The 14,843-nt window shown below is 34.2% G+C and overlaps 2 protein-coding genes across 5 annotated transcripts; one reads left to right on the plus strand and one right to left on the minus strand.

Annotated features, from left to right (window-relative positions):
• Nucleotides 1-932: 932 nt before the first annotated feature.
• On the minus strand, nucleotides 933-9,341 carry LOC25499129 (pre-mRNA-splicing factor ATP-dependent RNA helicase DEAH10). 4 transcript variants are annotated; one of them, XR_005642969.1, is made up of 14 exons: nucleotides 9,007-9,341; nucleotides 8,828-8,874; nucleotides 8,660-8,740; nucleotides 8,019-8,235; nucleotides 7,281-7,701; nucleotides 6,809-7,012; nucleotides 6,151-6,311; nucleotides 5,183-5,368; nucleotides 3,793-4,024; nucleotides 3,325-3,524; nucleotides 3,099-3,233; nucleotides 2,642-2,848; nucleotides 1,257-1,554; nucleotides 933-1,030 (listed from the first exon to the last, which is right to left on the minus strand). XR_005642969.1 is itself a non-coding variant. In XM_013594294.3 (13 exons), the coding sequence occupies exons 1-12, from the start codon at nucleotides 9,114-9,116 to the stop codon at nucleotides 2,665-2,667; spliced, it is 2,178 nt and encodes a 725-aa protein (XP_013449748.2). In that variant the 5' UTR covers nucleotides 9,117-9,341; the 3' UTR covers nucleotides 1,105-1,554; nucleotides 2,642-2,664. The 4 variants fall into 4 exon arrangements, 1 of the variants encoding a protein (XP_013449748.2); XR_005642970.1 differs by lacking the exon at nucleotides 933-1,030 and having other exon boundaries at nucleotides 1,105-1,354; nucleotides 1,468-1,554; XM_013594294.3 differs by lacking the exon at nucleotides 933-1,030 and having other exon boundaries at nucleotides 1,105-1,554.
• Nucleotides 9,342-11,011: 1,670 nt separating this feature from the next.
• Nucleotides 11,012-13,691, plus strand: LOC25499130 (uncharacterized). Its single transcript, XM_013594295.3, has 3 exons — nucleotides 11,012-11,345; nucleotides 11,423-11,564; nucleotides 13,325-13,691. Exons 1-3 carry the CDS (start codon nucleotides 11,056-11,058, stop codon nucleotides 13,406-13,408), a joined length of 516 nt encoding a protein of 171 aa, XP_013449749.1. The 5' UTR covers nucleotides 11,012-11,055; the 3' UTR covers nucleotides 13,409-13,691.
• The last annotated feature ends 1,152 nt before the right edge of the window (nucleotides 13,692-14,843 follow it).

A 14,843-nucleotide genomic window follows, 5' to 3' on the forward strand; every position in this document is an offset into this window, starting at 1 on the left:
TAGGAAAAAAAATTAAAAAAAACCTTTTTTTTTCGAAAAAAAAAATCTGACCTTTTTTAAAAATTTCGTAAAAAAATAAATATTTTCAATTTTTTTAATTTTGAAAATGATTTTATAAAAAATCTGGAATATTTTTTGCTTCAACAAAATCAGGTGTTAATCATTCACCGTAGGCTACAATAAACCTACATGATCCAACGGTTTCTATTTGAAAAATAGATCAAACAGTTAAAATGTAATGGATAGGACCAAAAGAGGAAACGACCAAAAAGATAAGGGACCAAATTGAGACACTTTATAGTTAAGGGACCAAAATGAAATCTGAAAATAAGTTAAGAGACCAAAGCATGTATTAAGCCATATAGAATCAAGAGTCTATACCAATATAGATTTGAAATTACATTAAAAAAAAGACAGAAAAACACAATTAAATTCACAAAAGTACCAAAAAAGTACATTTCGGTTCAATTCGGCTCGATTCACAGTTAACAAAATGGTTAATCGAATCATAAGTTTGGTTCTTTCAAACCCAAAACAGTTCGGTTTGGTTTTCCCAAACCATTTCAATAATTCAATAAAGTTTGGTTCGATTTTCTTCAATAACCGAACCACGCCCACCCAACTAATCGATGATTCTGCTATTGAACGTCAATTGATTTCTACTGAACCAAAAATTGCATTGATAATGTTTATTACGGCAGCCAAAATAACTATTTTACATCGAAGAGTACAACCTCTATTGCATTAAATATTAGTTTATTATCCGATTCAATTATATCAATAGTTCATTTATAAGGTTTGGTATATTTTTTGTTGACTTTTTAATTTTATTTTTCCATATCACGGGCTGCGTGCCACATTGGTTTGCTTTGATTGAGAGCTACAAATAAGGACAGTCTGATTTAGATCAATGGCTGAGATCATTCAATTGATGTATAATCTAGACTGTCCGATCTGATATCAAAGGCTTTTGATGTATAACAGCATGAAACTATGCGCTTTCTGCATCACCAAATCCTTCAAATATCGACTAATGTAGGAGAAAAGAAAAAAAAACAATATTATCACTTTGAAACTGCAATGGAGGGTATACAAATATGCAGATTTCAAAAAATGATTTTTCCGATTAATAACACAATTCATATTAATTCATTGACATCTACTTGAAAATTGCCAACTCATCATCTATTTCTTTTCCCTCAAAATTTTTAAGGTAAGATTAAATATTCAATGTCATAGTCTGTGTATTCAATTACATTGTTCAAACCACCGCTACAACGAGGTTCTCAACTGTAAGATGAGATGCATCCCCTTCCACAAACTTCGTTGCGTTCTTGAACCTCGGTAACCTAAGCTGCTCAAGAGAAAATAAGGTGGCAACAATTCAGCAAAGGGGGCCTGTCATTGGAGTACTCGGTGGCATCTCCATTTTTAGACACCAATGGTTACAAAATACAAAAGACATGCCTCTTAAAGAAAGTTTTCGTCACTGAAAGCCACAAATTCTAGCTCTGCAAACAGTGGTCGGACATAATCTGAAGCTTGCACCTATATCTGTTCCAACATATAAATGCCCTTCAATTAAAATAATATATTTCAACCCTAAATTTATGAAGAAAGAATAGAGCAAATTTTGCAATTATTACAGCCAGAACTGAATATTTTTGTCCAGCAGGATTTCTTTTTGGGGGTACAGGGATGCTAGCTAGCTCATGCAACTATATTATATTTCATAACAAGAATTGATTTGACACAAAGCAATTTGATTTGCATGAGATTACTGTTTTATTGAACTGAAACTGTTTCTAGGCAGAAAGCAGAACCATTGTATTATTGCAAGGTGTGAGATAAACATCTCTAGATAGTTTTCTGGTGTTCTAGCTGTGTAACAGCTATAATCAGGCATGTGAAAAATAGAGTACCACATCAGCTTAACCGCCTCAGAATTAGTTAGATCTGAGTTCAGGTTAAGCCAATGCTGGGTGCAGGATAACAATCATATAAATTCCCAGAATCTGTTATTAACAGATCAGAAAATTGTAATACACAATTAAAATCTATGAAAATATGAGTGATTCTCTTAATTTCCTTCTCCTTTAATACAAGGTAGATCAATTGTATTACTAGATATTGCATGAAAAACGAAGAGTGAGTATCTATAGCACCTATAATGGCATTATTTTCAAGGGTGTATTTGCCATTAAATATGTTGGGGGATAGAATGTGGCTTCTTGGGGTGCTTGGTTCATGATTGCTTTAAGAGAACAAAGAGGTAAGTCAGCTTTGCTGAATTTTATGCTAACTTTGATTGAATCTCCCCCCACCCTCTATCTCTATCTCACACACACACACAAATATGAGGATTGTTTACCCTCCTCCTAAATGTAAATTATTTCTGTTCTTTCTAAACATATATGCTTCCTTAATTAAAGAAAATTACAACTTTGCCCCTTCCACCATAAAAAAAAATATTAAAGATGAATTTTCACTTACATTCAGATCAATAATGAAGACGGTGATAGAGGATCACATGAAGTCACGGTCGCAAAATAAAATTTGCGCATAATACATATACAAAAACCACCCAACAGGGTCAAGACCAAAAATAAAAATATATCAAAATAACAATAATCTTAATTACCTGTGTAAAGCCCCATCAAGAACTTAATTCTGCATAGCATAAAACTGAGGAGCCAGTTCAGTTAACCATAGGTTGTCAACTCTGGTTAAATCACGGACATACTTGTTATTAGTTTGAATCAGTTCGTTAAATATTATGCACTCTGGTTTCTTCCGGAACAATACAGACGAAGGATGTATCTGCACCACCTGACCGCTTGCCAAAGCCCTGTTGTGTGAAGAAGCAGTAAGAGTCTTTTTAAGCATAAAAGTCTTTTTAAGCATAAAAGTATAAGTAAAAACAAAAAAGCAAAATATTATAAGAGTGTATATGCATGTAAGGTCAGGATTCCAATTAGCGAATCATAATTACCAATGAAAAATTTCAAAACTAAACGATATTTTCAAGTAATGATTCCAATTAGATGGCAAGCCACCCTAACGGGCCGGCCCAAGAATTTTGAAGTTAAAATGGATACCTGTAGGTTCCATCTGGCTGCTTCACAGCTGCATTGAGGAAAAAGGAAGCAACAAGGCATCTGCGAAATTGAAGCATATCTTCTCCACAAGAAGCAAGTTTCAGACCCATTTGTTGAACATGTCCTTGAATCTGCCTGAAAAAGGCGTTTCAGAAATTAGACTGTATAAAATGTCTTGAGGATATTATAGATGCCTTGAAATAAAGTTTAAGCACAATAAAACAACCTGTGAATGTCACGAGCATGTCTAAGAGAACGGCTATTTATAAAATTTTCTTTGCACCATTTTCTAAAATCCTTTTCATTTTTTGTTTTATTAGTTTCAATAGTTCTCTTCTCCAAAAAATCAGTAGCTGCTCTATACACATTAATCAGAGTGATGTGGTCTCCCTCTGGACTTGCGAAGCTCTTAGCTGCAGTTCTTGCCTGGCCATAAATCAGAGAAGCACAATAAGTTAGTGTAGAGAAGACTAAGTTGACGTCAAATAAAGACTAGAATCTTCCTACGGTCATTACCAATCGCATATAGTTAAACCATCCGTATGATATTTTTCAAATATTTTGCTAAATGGTGAATATACCAATAGAGTGACATAGCACATAATGAATGATTTATGCTCGTATTTATGTTTCACCAAAATAGAATAATAGAATATGACAGGAATGGTTTACAATCCGAATTCACTCTTCAAACCTCTTCATACTTCTCGCGCGGAAAATAAAATATGGATTCCGCAGAAAGCATTGCAACAGCTATCAACATCTCTTCCAAGCAGTTAAACTGACTTGCTAAAATAAGAGCTTTGGCATAAACTGGGTCCAAGGGAAGTCGGGCCATTTGACGTCCAATTGGATCAGATAGTTGACAGTCATCTGTCAAAGCACCCAACAAAAATAGCTGCTCCAATGATTTTATAATAGCTGTCCTGTTAAAACATGTGACAGGTACAAGCTTTCAGTTTCAAAAATAAAGAAAGAAACGAAGAACTCTATAAAAATGTTAATTTAGTTCTGGAGTACAATGGATGAGACAACTGACATCAAAGAAACTGAATCAATAGACGTTTCAAATATTTGAACTCACTACTAATAACTGATGCAAAGGAATAGATAATCTACATCCTTTATGTATTTTCTCCATTCAGTCCAAAAAATTTCACTAAAGCCCACTTCCAATATTTTGTAGTTTTCAGCTGCATAGAAATTTTTCTTTATAGATTCATTTCAAGTTGCAAGATCATGGTCCAAGCCAGGTTTTATTAGGTGTTGTCTATGTACTCTTCTTAGTTTCATCATCAGTATACAAATATTCCTAAAAGTATTTTTGCATTAATAATATATACGACACTTTTATAGATTTTTGGTTATTTGTCGATACAAATGTCATGTCATTCTTATTTGTTCTGTATATGAATACAATATAGTCAATCCTCAATAATTTTATTTTTCAGGACAAAGAAAAACTGAATTGAAGCACCTAATATTCAAATGGATTTTTATCTCCAGTTTAGATCACATTACAACAAAAAGAAATCAAAGGTTAATCAAAAGGACCTATATAGGTTGAAGGAAAAATCTTGGTAGAGAGATAATAGCATCTTTTCAAGTGACTTAAAAAACCTTTTAAAAGATAAGCAGAACTTAGGCAAAAAAAAAACTTTCAGGACATGCATATTTTAAATAGGCTTCATTAGTCTGCAGAACCCTATAGTTTCATAAATTTTCAAATAGGTTCTTATAGTTTAGACAAATTCATAAGATCCCTACTCCCTAATGGCTGTTAACTTTTGCAAAATTACAACTTATAAGGACCTATTTGAAAATTAAGATGAAGTGTATCGGGGCCTTTTTAACTGTGATATCTCTCAAACTCTTCAGCTTATCTAAGCTTTCAAACTGGTCCTCATAATTAAGCAAAAGCTTGCATAGTCTTAATAGTGCTTGGTAGTTGGCCCTCATACAAAAATCTTTAGAATCAGACACTACATAGTAACTTAGCTTTAAAAATATAAGCAATCAGAACTGATGCACAAATATGCATAGGTAGGGAAGTTGTCAAACCAAAATTTTGATAAGGTTCTCACCTCGAAGGTTTCTCAATGAAATCGAACCCTAATATGTCGTCAACACCCAAAGCCTTAAGCTGCAAAATGACATTAGAAAGGTTGCAACGCTTAATTTCCGGCATTGTAGAATCTTCAAGTTTCTCAAATTCATTTTCTGGATATAACCGAAAGCATTTTCCAGGTCCTTCACGCCCTGCACGCCCACTGTTAACAAAATGTAGATAATCAATTTGCACTACTCTTCTAGCAAAATCAAACTAAATATATTACTTAAGTCGCATAATGAGAAGGTTAAGATGGACTAGTGGACACACACGACACTATGAAGGAAAGTTTGCTAGATAAAGGATAGCCCAATGGTTAAAGGTAGAGCGAGACCATGAAAAACTATAGGTCAAACCATCAAGAGAGATTTAGAAGTAGGGAATCACATGATAGGGAGCTATGACGTCATTCGACTCATATAGCTGACCCCAACCAGTTGGATAAGGTTTTATTATTGTTGTTGTAATGCCTCGGTATGTGTAATAAAAAAAATCTAGAAATAATGATGCTAGATTCACATTTCAAAAGTCTTCGTTAAGAAAATACATGTTTTTGAGGGAAATCAATGGTTTTGATTATGGCGTCATTTGAATTATGGCATCATTTCACTCATAGCCGCCCACAACTAGTGGGATAATTTTGGTTAATTGTTGTTGTTATGCCTAGCCATGTTTAACAAAAAAACAAGTGCTAGAAATAATGATGCTAGATTCACATTTCAAAAACCTTTGTTAAGAAAATACACATTTTTTGAGGAAAATCAAAGGTCATTAACAAACTGAACTTGAAATGAGAAAGGAAGTCATCCTCAGTTAAACTGAACCAAACTTGCTTCATTTCCATTACATTAACTAAATTAATTCAACCAACAACTGCAGCAGCGATTAAACATGAAACAGAATCAAATATTAAACAGATTGAAACATAATCCAGCACCATACCTTCTTTGCAATGCCTGGGACTTGGATGTAGGTACTACAATCAAAGATTCCATGCCTTTTCCAGGATCATAGGAACGCGCTTTTACAAGTCCAGGATCAATTACATGCTTGATTCCAGGAATCGTAATTGATGTCTCAGCAATATTAGTTGCCAATATCACCTAACAGAACAACAAAGTGCCAAGTTGAATAAAATTTAAGACATGGGATTACCTGCTATGATAAATATCAGAGGTTACGTTGAATATAAATTAGCTCACATTAAAGGCTTGATTGGTGTTATTGTTATTCACAGGCTCAAACTAAAAAGGTGACACTCTACTATGGGAAAAAAAATATGGTCCTACTCCTAGCAGACACTTTTGTATATCCATGTACTATTTATAGGGATTGTTGCCAGTTCAGATGGCCTAGTTCCGAAAGGAGTATAGGTTATGGTAACATATTTCACGATGAAGGTTATAAGTAAAGGAAAATCATAGGAAACAGAGTGCTTCAAGAGAATAAATAAAAACCTAGATGAAAATGTCAACTGTTTAAATTAAATAAAAAAATAATGATTGGTAAATTAAACTTATTTTCCTGATTTTTCTATTAAATTCTAAGCAGAAGTAATACGATAATTCAACAAAGGATAATATGCATAGCTACAGGATACCTTGCGAAACCCAGATGGAGCCGGTTCAAAGGCTCGCATTTGCTGCTCAGATGGAAGAGCTGCATATATTGGCAAAACTTGAAGCTTCTGATTTTCTTGAGGTAACTTTGAAAGTCGCTCTTTGATAAGCCTTTCAACAGCATCAATCTCTTCTTGCCCAGTCAGAAATACTAGTATATCACCAGGAGCCTCATCTTGATGAACCTATAACATCAAAGACACAAGACTTTAAGTGACAATGATATGAACTTAACTTCTCAGCCATCGCCGCAACATTATAAGCTAATCTGTGTGCCGGTGTGTGTATTAACAGCATTATGGCTGAACGACTGATGCAATGCACAAACATGTACCAAAAATGCAGACAGAATTACTGTCCTGAGACTGAGGTGCATTAGGATCTAATGTCTCTTACAATAAAATAAGTTAAACCACGTTATTAAATTATTAATGCACTGATTAAACCAATGACCTGGAAAATCGTTATCAAGGCAGCATCTACATAATCTGTTTCGGGACGACGGGTATAAAATATATCCACAGGAAACTGTCTCCCTTGGATGTGAACAGCTTTGGCACCACCAAAGTACTCAGAGAAGGTGCGAGCATCAAGACTTGCAGACATGATGATTAACTTCAACGGAGAACTCTTTTCGCGGTGGCCTTTTCTAAGAAAACTGCCATTTTGGCCATTATCTTTATCCAACAACATGAAACCATTCGTATTCTTGTTCCCATTATCAAGGTTCCGACCATCTTTGATAGAATTTGAGCGAGCATGTTGCACGTTTTTTAGCAAGCCCATCAAGACATCAGTGTGGACAGTTCTCTCGTGTGCTTCATCGACAATTATAACAGAATACTTAGAAAGATAAGGATCCAACAACGCTTCCCTGTAAACACAAGTAAAAAATGCTTACAAACTTTACCATAAGGAAAACAGTACTTACAAATACAAACCATGAAAAACAAAATATTTAATCCGAAACCTCCTTAACTACTTCAAATCATGTAACTATCTCAAACCTGCATCAACGATGGGGAAGGGGATGTTACTCACCCTTCATTGAATACAATTGATTTAAAAAAGGTGATATGGCATTTTTTATAGTTTGACATCAAGAATGAAAAGAAGAAAAAAAAAAAATCACAGTATCGTGTCTTGATATAGGAAACACTCCCAGAAATCAAAGCTACAAAAATGTTGTACCTCAGAAGCAACCCATCTGTCATATATTTGATCCTTGTTGAGTTGGAAGTAGAATCATCAAATCTAACAGAGTACCCAACCTTTTGGCCCAACTCATAACCACATTCTTCAGCAACACGCTTGGCCACAGTGATAGCAGCAACACGTCTCGGCTGAGTTATCCCAACAACTTTCCCGTCGTGGCAAAATCCAGCATGAAATAAAAATTGTGGAATCTCTACACAGTACAATGCAATAAACATAAACACAGTAAGAACCTGCTATCTCTAAAATTCCTTTTTTCGTTTCTTCTCTTAAAAACCTAAGGCATGTTTGAATAAACAGCTAAATTAAGTGTGTATCACATAAGCACTTATCATACAACATAAATTATTTTTAAAACAAAAGATAAAACAAAGCCAAATTGTTTTCATATAAGCTATAAGCTGTTTTCATAATCTATCCTAGAGAACTTATGGAAATAAGCTAAAAACAGCTTATGAACATGTTATTTGTTGTTTTCATAAAAACTCTCAAACATTCTCACAACTCACAAGTGCTTATGCGAGTAAATAAGCTCAGATAAGTAAATCCAAACATACCCTAAACTATAAACGATATGATCATAAACACGTTGATTAATAGGATAAGATGTAACCTACGTGTAGTTTTTCCACTTCCAGTTTCACCAACAATAATCAAAATATCATTCTTCTGAACCTCTTCAATTAATCTCTTCTCAACTACAATAAAAACAATGCCAACGGTCACACATGATAAATATGAAAGTAAGAACATTCAAAACACAAAAAATCAAACAAATTAAATACCCGAAGCAATAGGAAGTGACTTTCTCTGCTCTATAATCTTCTGTCTCCTGTAATAAAAATTAACAAATTAGAATAAAATAAAAAAACTAAAACCCAATTCAAAATTGTGTTTTTCTGCTACCCTTTTGAGCATGAGTTGAAAAAGAGTGAAAATTGAAATGAATTAGGAAAAGTAATACCGGGGAGAGGAATGGGTTTGGTTATTCCGATTGGCGTTGGCATTGGCATTGGGTTGGTAATTTCGACGAGCCACAAAAGGCTTGTTACGATCTCTCTGACCAAACACCATGAGTTGTTTGCCAGAGTTAACAAAGGAAGAAGCAAGTGAGGGAGTATCAAATTAGTTTCTTCAACAGAAGCGTCGTGCGAGCCGGCAACGACGGAGGAGGTGGGGAGTGTTCCGGGCAGCGGTGGTGCTGAGAAGTATGAAAGACAGAGAGATGTATGCTCGCCGCTCGGAGCTGTGCTGTGGACTCACCAGGTGAAGGAATAGGTTACAAATTAGTTAATTCAAATTTATTGTTATAAAACTATTAAAATAAGATTAAAGAGAAGAAGAGAGAATAGAGTGAGAAGAAAGAGGATTATATTATTCTCTATATTCAATTAGGTTACATATGAGCTCTATAGATAGAGTAATACAATGACTTGGGGATCCAGTATAATAAAGCCCAATAAACTAAGAGTATGACCTAATAACCCAATTGTTATATGGACATCCACTTCTAATATTCATAACATTTATGTATTTAACTTGATATTTTTAGTTGTTTTAATCAAGGACAAAACAACCATCATTTTTTTTTTCAATGTGTAATTTTCTGTCATATTAAAAGTACAACATAGCATGGTACATCATGAAACATATTGGGCTAGCTTATTTTGCGATAAAATTATTGTGATATCAGGATAGATCCTTATATCTAGTAGTGATATTTCTGAACTCATTATGTTGAGTTAAGTTGGACTTAAAGTATCAACAACTAACTTACAATCTCATACTCAAAGATAACGAATGTCATGCCACGATTAATCGCAATGTTTATGGCCTTGAGTAAACATAATGCTTAAGCTTATGGAGGGGTATAATTGAAATAACAATACTTCGAGAAACTAAGCAATAACGCCCCTCAAAAGTCTCTAAAACAAATGTCAAGGTCCGTAATAATGTTGTTATTAAAGAGTGCACAATTCACATTACATTTCACCATGAGAGGAGAAGGTTCTACCCATAAAGCATCTTGGCACGTATCCTGGTTCGGTTGCCTTGCTTTTTGCATATAGCTCCATTCTTTGAGAGTTTTTTTTGCCACAACACAGTAGATAAAGGTGGCGTGTTTGTGCCTTCCCATAACTTTGGATTTCGCCTTTTCCACAATTTCCAAAGTATCATGGACGCCATCTCCTTTTGATGAATTGATATTTTGTTAATAAAATCAAAGAAAATGCTAATAAAGTCATTAGTAGTACACAATAAATCATAAACAATGTTATTTAGATGAGTTAATTCCTAACACTTCAAAGCTTTTAAGCAGAAAAAAAAAAGAATGGATGTGTGATTTAGCCAGTTGTTCAAAGTGCACACACGTGTCATCAATTGAGAGACCCTTCTATACCAAACGAAAATGTGTGGGAAGACACCTATAAGCGAGATGCCATAACATAAACCTAATTCTATGAGGGATTTGTTGTTTCCATACAACATTTCAATTACAAGGAGTTGTGACATAAGATGAGAAAACTTTAGGTTGCAAAGACACACATAATCTATAAGCTGATTTGATCGTGTAATCCCTCTTTTTTTTTTTTTTTTAGGGAAAACCTAAATATTTTGAGAAATAATTTTGACATCTATAATAGTTTTTACCCAACTTAAATGCTTATTCTTTGTAATCCTTTTAGAGTTACACATATATGATTTCCAGTTTAAAAAAAAATATGCAACTGAAAATTAACATTTAAAGTAATTATTTTTTGGACTAACATCTCTCTTTTTACTAATAGATAATATTCCCATCAAATAAAAAAATAAAACGCACAATAACTATGTTTCTTTAATTTCCATACAAATATCTACTATATTTCTTTATATTTTTTAGTTGATTTATAAGTTGTAATTTGTTTTTTGAAAGAATAAATAAGTTGTCAAAAAAGAGGAATATATAATGTTTAAATAATTTGGTAAACAAAAGAAAAGATAATAATTGCAGTGACCAGTTAACATTAACATGACGACGGTCTCTCTATTGGCGCCACCAATTTCCCTCCTCCACCGTCGACCTTCTTCTTCTCCTCCAACTCTAACAACTCACTCTCACACCCACAATTTCTCTAACCCCATTTTCTCAAATTCCTCAACCAACAAAAAAACTATAGTCTTTGGTATCAATCCCAGTGACTCAAGACCAGACAATCCTCTTTTCTTGGATGAAAACAATGCAGTGGTCGATGACATGGACGGTTACCTCAACAACCTTTCCCTCGAATACGAATCTGTTTGGGACACCAAACCATCTTGGTATGGTTCATCTTCATTACTTAATCATTTTCAATTTTTAGAACTAAATTTGATGTATTTGTCATGTTTTGTTTTAGGTGTCAGCCATGGACAATTACGCTAACTGGGGTTTCAATAATTTCCATTAGCTGGTTAATTTTCAACTCTATCTTTGTAACTTCAGCTATATCCTTACTCATATTCGCATGGTGGTATATCTTTCTATATTCTTATCCTAAGGTTCGTTTGCTACTCTCTATTTTAATTCATTTTACTAACTAGATTTTTATTTTTAGAGTAATAATTACGGCATTATCATTATCAGGGCTTTATGCGCTTCATTTGGCTGCATAAGCTTGATTATTTTTAATAACTGTTTTTTTTTTTAGACCCAAGAGCTCTTGGATAAGATGGTTAGAGATCTTTTCTGGCTTAACCTGATGTCCTTGGTTCAAATCCAGCCCTGGGACTGCAGTGGTGTCAAAACTCTTGAGGAAGAGCAGCTTTGCCACCCATTGCGGTCATACCTGCCTCGAAGGATTAGTTTTTTCAGTTGTACGCAGAGATATCCGGTTCACACCCAAAACAACTGCATTTTTAGGAAGTTATAAGCTGTTTCCCATTGAGTGTGATCCATATTGCTGATAGTGAGTAGACGCTCGAGTGTAGTAGGTGTTATCTGGACAGTAGAACTAGGGTCTTTGTTAGGAATTGGGGTATAGAATAGAGGATAATTAGTGTAATTAAGAGTTACTTAATAGAAGTTAGTTAATTACAAAGTTGATAAGTTTGTTAGGTGGTTGTTAAAAGTTGTTATTTTGGTTATTCTTAGAAAGTCTTTAAGTAGTCCTCAATTGGCAGATGGAAAAGATAGCTTTGAATAATTAAATTTTGTGACTAGATAATTATCTAGCATGACAGGAGAGTGCTCTTTTGAGGTAGCCTTGTGTGCAAGGTTATCATCTTTATTGTATACTTTTTTGTATCTTCTCTTTCAATCTCTCTACACCAATAATAAATCTTCATTTGTTTGCAATCTTTAGTCTAGTTAGACTCCTTCTTTTGATCATTCAGTTTTGTCCAATTTTTTGGAAATTCTTTTGTACACAAAGAAAGGATCCTATCAGTCTTGCATGTGGCTCATAGAGTGCAAGTCTCTATTTGTTGGAATTCGCCACCTTTGAGTTCGGTGAAGATGAACACAGATGGTGCGAGTAGAGGAGAGGTGGGTTGGTTTCTGGTCATGGGGGGATTGATTTGTGGTCTAAATGGTAATTGGATATGTGGTTCATTTCTCTAACTATCTTAGTTATTGTAATGCATTTGTGGCCATCTTTAAAGGTTTGCGAGTAGTGCAAAATAGAAGTTTTATGGTCATAGTGATTTGTGTAGATTCAGAAGTGGTTGTGAGAAGTTTGAGTCGTGGTGACGTTGTGAGGTTGGAGATTGATCCATAAGATTCAGAATCTACTTGCGATGGTTTGGGAGATCAACATATGTGATTCTTATTGCGAGGCTTCTCATTGAGTTGATGCATTTGCTAACATGGGGTGTGATGGTGGTCTTTCTTGGACTCTGCACAAGAATTGTGATGCACAGATTAGTTAGTTAGTTAATTCTTGGTGATACTATTCTAGTTTCCACTCTTTGTTTAATTCCCTTGTAGTTTTCCTTTGTTTAGGTTTCAGCCCTTTTGTTACCAAAAAAAAGCATAGCTTGTACCATGAATCTTGAACCTTGAACATTAGTAACATGATAAAAAACTACCACAGCCACCCTGCTATCAGAACCGTAGACACAATTGGTCAAATTTCGTGATTAATTGTTATGTTCTTGTGCGTTCATATATTTATCTATTTAATTTAGAGTCGAGTCTAACACTAGTAATACGAGTGTAGGTTATGCTGCATTTACTTTCCGTTGAAACATAGCAAAACAATAAGCTGAGATATTGATCTTCATCAAGTAAAATTATACTCCAATATTTTTTTAACTGTCAGGCATATTCAGCGATGATTGCTGAGCGCAGAGAAAAGGTTACAGACGGCGTTGAAGACACTTTTGGTCGTAGGAAGAAGCAGTAATTTCAATTTTACCCACTCTTCACTTGTGCTCATCTTTCTTTCTGTATGTCACAAATTGTCTCTACTTGTATTTTATAATTTAGTCAACAGAACAGTAGCTGTTAAGGCCTCTATTCACATTATTTCTGTAAATTAGCTTGGAGATCATATGGTGAAATGCTAGTCTTGACAAATAACACTTCTCTCACACTTTATGTAAAAATGTTGGACTAGAATTTCAAGCAATCAAAAAACACTGCGGTCAACAAATCCATCTGAGAAAGTCAAAATATAAGTTGTTCAATTTTATCTAACAACTGAGATGTGTTGGCAACAACCAACGAGAATTTAGATTTTAATTATTTGACCTTGTCCTATCATACGTGTGTGAGCATGTACATGAACCTGTGATTTGGTTAGAACTTTGAGAATTTTTCCTTGAATTTAGATTTGTGAAAATGAATATTTTTCTGCTATGAGTATGTAGCACTTGTCCAAGTTATCTGACACACAAGCTTTGGCCCCTAGCATATACTCACCGAATAAAAGTTACTATTAAAAGCAAAAATAGTGGGAAGTTAAATTTCAAAGTATAGTAACGTGCAAAAAGGGTTAGAAACAGTCAAAACAATTTATTGCAGAGTCCACCATCATGATTGTTCAGTCTCACGCCTTCAATAGAGTGCAGGGCAAAATCATTCCTTAGCATTTTCATTCTTCCATTGTATTGAGGGAAAATTGATGAAAACTTTTGACAACTCAGCACCCTCCAAAGAAATACAGGATTTTTTTTAGCAATTATGATAAGAATTTCATGTTATCTCATTCATGGTAAATCAATCTTATAGTTGGTGTTTACGTCAAAGAAAAAGTAACATGAAATTTGTTGAGTATGTATGACCCATAGTTAAGAGGACATGGTCAACCGAGCAAAGCGAGAGAAACCTACCCTTGGATCAGACCCAAACGGTTGTTGACACAGACACATTGATTGAACTTCGTTATTCAATCAACTTTGTTCTCAAGACTTGAAACAGATTTAGTTCGGTCAATCTTGAGAACAAAGTTGATTGAAACTTGAAAATGTTCTTTTTGATTGTGAAAGTGAAACTATCAACAAGAATTCAGTCTTGTTCAAAGTCAAATATCATATTACGAATTTTGGTGTGATAAATGAAAATAGAAAACAAACATTAAAAGCTTGTGCTTAAAGAAGGATTGATATCAGATGCAGCAATTGCAATGGCAGATGATCCAAATGCATGTCTAATAACCAATTTCTGCAGAAGCAAATTTTAGATTTTATAAATTCAAAGCAGAATCACTAATGTGCTAAGAGAAAAGGCTTTGCAATTGAATCCAAGAGAAGAAAAAATAGAGAATTATAAAAGAACTAAAAATGAAAAGTATTTGGCAGTTTCATATAATTGATCACATAAATGTTGAAAACTGAGTC

The sequence above is a fragment of the Medicago truncatula genome, chromosome 7 (genome assembly GCF_003473485.1).
Source record: "Medicago truncatula cultivar Jemalong A17 chromosome 7, MtrunA17r5.0-ANR, whole genome shotgun sequence".
Classification (NCBI taxonomy): domain Eukaryota; kingdom Viridiplantae; phylum Streptophyta; class Magnoliopsida; order Fabales; family Fabaceae; genus Medicago; species Medicago truncatula.

What these genes read in the sequence shown, in the direction of transcription:
- LOC25499129 (XM_013594294.3), bottom strand. Translation starts at nt 9,116, where the DNA reads ATGGTGTTTGGTCAGAGAGATCGTAACAAGCCTTTTGTGGCTCGTCGA. An exon ending in ACAGATGGGTTGCTTCTGAG is followed by an intron (nt 7,702 to 8,018) that starts GTACAACATTTT and finishes TTGTGTTTACAG; the next exon opens with GGAAGCGTTGTTGGATCCTT. An exon ending in CTCCATCTGGGTTTCGCAAG is followed by an intron (nt 6,312 to 6,808) that starts GTATCCTGTAGC and finishes TTGTTCTGTTAG; the next exon opens with GTGATATTGGCAACTAATAT.
- LOC25499130 (XM_013594295.3), top strand. Translation starts at nt 11,056, where the DNA reads ATGACGACGGTCTCTCTATTGGCGCCACCAATTTCCCTCCTCCACCGT. An exon ending in TGGGACACCAAACCATCTTG is followed by an intron (nt 11,346 to 11,422) that starts GTATGGTTCATC and finishes GTTTTGTTTTAG; the next exon opens with GTGTCAGCCATGGACAATTA. An exon ending in TTCTATATTCTTATCCTAAG is followed by an intron (nt 11,565 to 13,324) that starts GTTCGTTTGCTA and finishes TTTAACTGTCAG; the next exon opens with GCATATTCAGCGATGATTGC.